General features: G+C 43.7%; 1 protein-coding gene across 1 annotated transcript; it reads right to left on the reverse strand.

Annotated features, from left to right (window-relative positions):
* Nucleotides 1-1,197: 1,197 nt before the first annotated feature.
* LOC102775439 (60S ribosomal protein L5-like) lies at nucleotides 1,198-2,831 on the reverse strand. The gene is given in 3 exon segments (XM_015564593.1): nucleotides 1,198-1,907; nucleotides 1,910-1,975; nucleotides 2,609-2,831. Coding segments are annotated over 3 exon segments (891 nt in total). The 5' UTR covers nucleotides 2,817-2,831; the 3' UTR covers nucleotides 1,198-1,290.
* Nucleotides 2,832-5,293: the final 2,462 nt, after the last annotated feature.

Raw genomic sequence — 5,293 nt, forward strand, 5'->3', positions numbered from 1 at the left:
GGGGATGTTGGGGGTGATCAGGCTGGCGGGGGGAGGGCGCATTTGGGGGCAAGCAGACCAGCAAGTAGAGTGGTTACAGTCAATCAGGCAGGCAGGCAGGCAGGTGAGCAGTTGGGAGCCAGCAATCCCGGATTGCGAGAGGGATGTCCAATTGCTGGTTTAGGCCCAATCCTTGTAAACCGGCAGTAGGACATCCTTCGAGGGGTCCTAGATTGGAGAGGGTGCAGGCTGGGCTGAGGAACACCCACTCCATCCATGTACGAATTTCATGCACTGGGCCACTAGTATATATACAAACTTCTTACCTAATCATACAAGATAAATTTACACAATTCCATCTGTACTATTCCAGTGCTGACTACTAGCTGTATTAATTTATTACACCAAACACTGGAATAAGGGGACTTAAGAATTTATTCTTAGACAGAAAATGAGAACTGAACAAGAATTTCATCACTATAAATGGAATTCTTCCTTAGCACCCCTGTAGAGAGCACCTGGGAAGGCACATGAGCATTTCTTTAATTATTGTCAGCTGAAGCCAGTGGAGTTGGCAAAGCCACATCCTGGAACACGCTTTGCCAAAAGGCAGGAGTGTTGTCAGCTTGACCTTCAGCCCAGGTGCCAGAAAGTGGGTTTTGTTATTTAAATCCAGCCAAGCACCAGGAATGAATATGACTCAGGCCCACCCAAGAATGCACATAATCTCCTTTGTCTTGGCTTTTAGTAAAACGTCCTGTTTTTTGCTATATTTTCTTGGGGTCATGTCTCTGTCCCTGTTCCTATCAGAGGACAGTGGTCCCAGCCAGCCCCAGCTTTTTTCTTCCATCTCTGTGTCTGTCTCTTTCTTTCATTTTCTCAATCCCCAGCCACCCCCTACTCAGGACCCCAACCGCTCTCTAGTTGTGCTGGATGCAGAGAAGAGAGACATATTACATCTGGTGCTCCAGATCCAGGGACTTGAGTACAGGGGAATGCTCTGAAGTCAGGCGAGGGGGTCACTCCAAGAAGTGTGCTGTGTAGCAGATTTAAAAAAGTAAGGTAGGGAGCTGATTGTTTTAAATTATATTAGCTGAGTGTAAAACCTGGGTAATTCAGAGTGTCAGAAAAGAGATCTCTACTCTCAAATGCTTAAATCTATGCTCAAAGCTCGAGGATGCTCTGTTAAGCATAGGCAGATTCTTGATTTCTTAAGTGTTTTGTTTTGTTTTGTTTTGTTTTAGCTGTTTGCCTAATAAGTTTATTGTCTCTCTTCTGGAAAATCTTCATAGAAAATTATGATTTTGTTTATTAGCTCTCAGCAGCCCATTCCTGAGCTCTGAGGAAGCTTGCTTTCTTCTGACCAACCCAATCTTTCTTCCGGGCAAGAGACATTTTGGGACGGTTCCGCCTCTTCTTTTTAACTTCTTTCTTAGTCTTCTTCTCATAGACTGGATTCTCTTGTATAGCAGCATGAGCTTTCATATACATCTCCTCCATCATATCTGGAGTTACGTTGTTCTTTATATATTGAGAGAACTGTTTCTTATAAGCATCTTCATCTTCTTCCATTAGATAACGCATATAATCTGCAACGTTCTGACCCATGATGTGCTTCCGATGTACTTCTGCATTGAATTCTTTGCTTTCTGAATCATAACCAGGGAATCGTTTGGTACTGTGGTGGATAGATAGGCCTCCATCCATAGCTCCCATCAGGGCCCCCAAAACTTTATATCCAGTAGTAGTTCTGGCAAGCCCTGCATTCAAGTAGTAGGTGAAGGCACCAGGTTGACCATCAATGCTTTCCACATTGTATTCATCTCCAGTCACCTCCACCTGGCTTTCATAGATCTTGTCCATGCCAAATCTATTGAGAAGCCTGCGGACCAGCAGCAAGCCAGTACAATATACTGCAGCATAATTTGCAGGCCAACCTTCACACCATACTTGGGGAGTTCGTGAGCATAAGCTGCACAAACTATCATATCTCCTTCTGAAGTATGGTAGCAACCATCAGGGTAGAAACTGTGGTTTAACTCTAACCCTGCTGTTTGGCTTAACAATAGAAAAGTTACTTTTATTTTCTGAATTGTATAAATCATCCCATTCGATTGAATGCCTTATTGGTTGTAATGTGACTATTCTAGTGATTGCTATCATACTGGTCTTAGAGAGCACAGTCTACTGTACCTGGAAACAGGACAGCACAATTACCCTAAATTGTTTTAGTAGCCACAAGTGGTGCGTCCCAGCTGACTCAGTGGTCCCAAGACCAAGACAGCACAATTACTCTAAATTGTCCTGAAAACTCAGTGGTTGGGAGACCCAAGGGCTCTAGATAATGTATTTCTGTCAATTCAGTGACCCCAAGACCCGAAACTGTAATTAACATGCTTAATTCTGCTTCTTCGATCTGCTTTTTCTTGTGAGCCAGGCACCTCATTCCAAACTCTGAGATGTAATCAATACCTTTGTAATTTTTGCCTATATAAGTCTGGTTTTGCCACCATCTTAGGGCTATGAGATTTGGGAATGGCCCCTCATAGTCCCTGATTGCAATAAATGTGACTCTTTACTTCGACTTCGTGAGGCGTCCTTCTGTGAATCAGGGTACATTACAACACATCAATTCGGGCATAAGCGATCTGACAGATGATGTCTCTGTTGGTGACGCGGACAATCATCCTGTACTTCGGGATGTTGTACTTGTTTTTATCCTGGATTACCAAGCGTTTCTGGGCATAGTAATCGGTTTTACCCTCTTGTCGTCTTCTGAATTTCACTTGGTATCGCTTGAAGTAGGCCTTATTCTTGACAGCTTTCACAAACCCCATCCTGCGGATGAGAGCCCCATGACCCCGGCTCACCACATATCTGCAGGGCTAGCCTAACTCTGGTGGAGAAAAAGGCCCTGGCCCATGTGCAGGCACCGGCGATCGATTTAAGTTTTGTTAATGAAAGTGATTCTTGGTTTCTTGAAGAGGGAACTGTCAACTTTCAAATGTGGGAAATGGTCAGAAAACAGTTGCATGACCGATACACAGCAGAAGGTCCAGAGAAGATTCCTATTCCTACATGGTCTTTAATTCGTGATTGCCTTGATCCAGCGCAGGAGTGTTTAAGAATGTCTAAGCCGGGTGTAGCCATGGCTTTACAGCCTACAGTGGAGGGGTGTGAATCTCTAAAAATACCACTTCTCTCCTCTGTGTCTCCTCCGCCTCTGCCTGTCACTCCTATGACTGCAGTCAAGGGCCCACCTGATAAAGATTTACCTTGTAATTATGAGCAGGAGATAGAGTTTGAGGCAGATCAGGATAGCATCACTGTGAGTGGAATGACTCAGATGCTAAGGAAGGTTTTTGCTCGCAGCTGCCCAGCTTTTAAGGCTGGATACAAGAGCTTGGCCAAAAGTGAAAGCGACTTCACATTTCATTTTGCTGAAGGCTCCAACTACTTGTATCAGGCTGAACCAAGTAGAAAGGATTAAAGGAATTTCTCAACAACTGCCAATAATTCTTTATCTTAAAGAGAGAAGCTACCTTAAAAAATGTGCACACACCGTCTGATTTAAGATATTATATACTTTTAAGTTTTAAATCTCTTTACAAATGCCACAGACTTTTTTCCCTCAAAAAGATGGCAGAAGGAACCAAAAAGAAAAATGCAAGCTGGTTCTAGCAACCAGATTGTTATTTCCATAATAAAGAGTAGTTTTTAAAATAATAAAGGACCACGTTCAAGGTTAACATTGAAGCTGCCAGTAAATGCCTTAAAATAATTATGATTGACTCTGGAATCTCAAAATTGTTAAAATATAAATAAATAATATGTTGATTGTGAAGGTCCAATGGCCCAAGGAGAAACTAGCTTAGCTCTTTTACATTTAAATGGACCAGGTTAGACCAAACTTGTTTTGCCAGTGGAAAATAGTTTTTTCTGTGGCTGTGATCTCCTGGCCAATTTTGATATTTCCCACTGGCAAGCAACCCGCAGGAAACAATGTAGGAAATTTGCATTTGAATAGCTGCAAGTTTGCTTCTTGACATCCCCAGCAGAAAAAAATATGGTCATTTTAAAGTCAAGCGCTAGGTCAAATCTGTTTTGCCAGCCTCAAATGTGGTTTTCCAGAGCCACTGGAAACTTGGGACCTTGGATTTTACTGAATCAAATGATAAAGACTTATATATAGGTATTTTAAAGTGACATAAGACTGAAATGTTTATCTGAGTATGCAGCGTATGAAAGCTAGAGAACAGAATTGAATTTGTTTGGTTGATTATGTCTTGTATTTTTGAAGTTTATTCTTAAAAATGTTACTTACCAAGATATGCTGAATATCTGACTTGCTAGCTCTAAAAATTTATGTTAAGCCCAGATTTCAAGACCCCCAAAGATCCACCAGGGCACACCAAATCCGATGCAAAAGCAGAGAGTCTCTTATAAAAGCTTGCTTGATCCCCTTGCCCCCTTGCCCGCCCCATGCCTCCATTACTGGATGCAAGAGAGAGCCCAGAGTCCCAAGAGAACAAAGAATTTATAGGGCTTGGGGTCGGGGGTTGGAGCAGGGTGCAGCTAGGGTCTGGTTACACAAAGACAGGGGGGGGGTGGCCAGCATACTTTTGGCCTTGGGCTAGTCTCCCCCGCCTTCCCATTGGCCGATACACTCTGCGGCTTTTTTCTTGGAAGAGGGGTTAAGGACACCGCCATCAGTCCAGCTATGTCCTTTCATTCCCGCCTTGTCTTGGAACTTCTGGCTCAATCATGAGACGGACTGCATTTCTATTCCACTGTCGCTAGAGGCCCGTACTGGGCACACAGAACTATCAACTGAACTATTCTTATAAGCTTAACAAATGGTCCGGTGGAAGGGAAAGAAACCATTTTAGCTTTAACAACTTCTATTGAAATAGGATTTTTCTTCTTAAAATTCCTCCATGGCTATCAAAAAGCCAAATCAAGATTAATTTATCTACTGTCCTGATGTTTGCATAAACACAACAAGAATGGTAACTGACTACCTTTGCTGGAATTTCATGGTTGAACCTTAATGTGCCCCGTAGGGCCCGGAAGCCAAGCCATCCAGCTGCCATCAGGCCTGCCTGCAGTATCTGCTGAGTTAGGCGAATCCCTCACCTGTAGCAACTCCACCTGAGCCCACACTCTAGGCTTTAAGGCCCATCTCAGTAGCCCTCCTACTCGTTGCAGCCCAGAGTGTGTGGGGGCTCCGCAGGGACGCAGAGGGGTCCTTATTGCTCCCCTTCTACTCTTACCAACCAACAGTGATGGTAGGGCATGGGCCTGACGCTCCAGC

The sequence above is a fragment of the Myotis davidii genome, unplaced genomic scaffold (assembly GCF_000327345.1).
Source record: "Myotis davidii unplaced genomic scaffold, ASM32734v1 scaffold4261, whole genome shotgun sequence".
NCBI classification, from domain to species: domain Eukaryota; kingdom Metazoa; phylum Chordata; class Mammalia; order Chiroptera; family Vespertilionidae; genus Myotis; species Myotis davidii.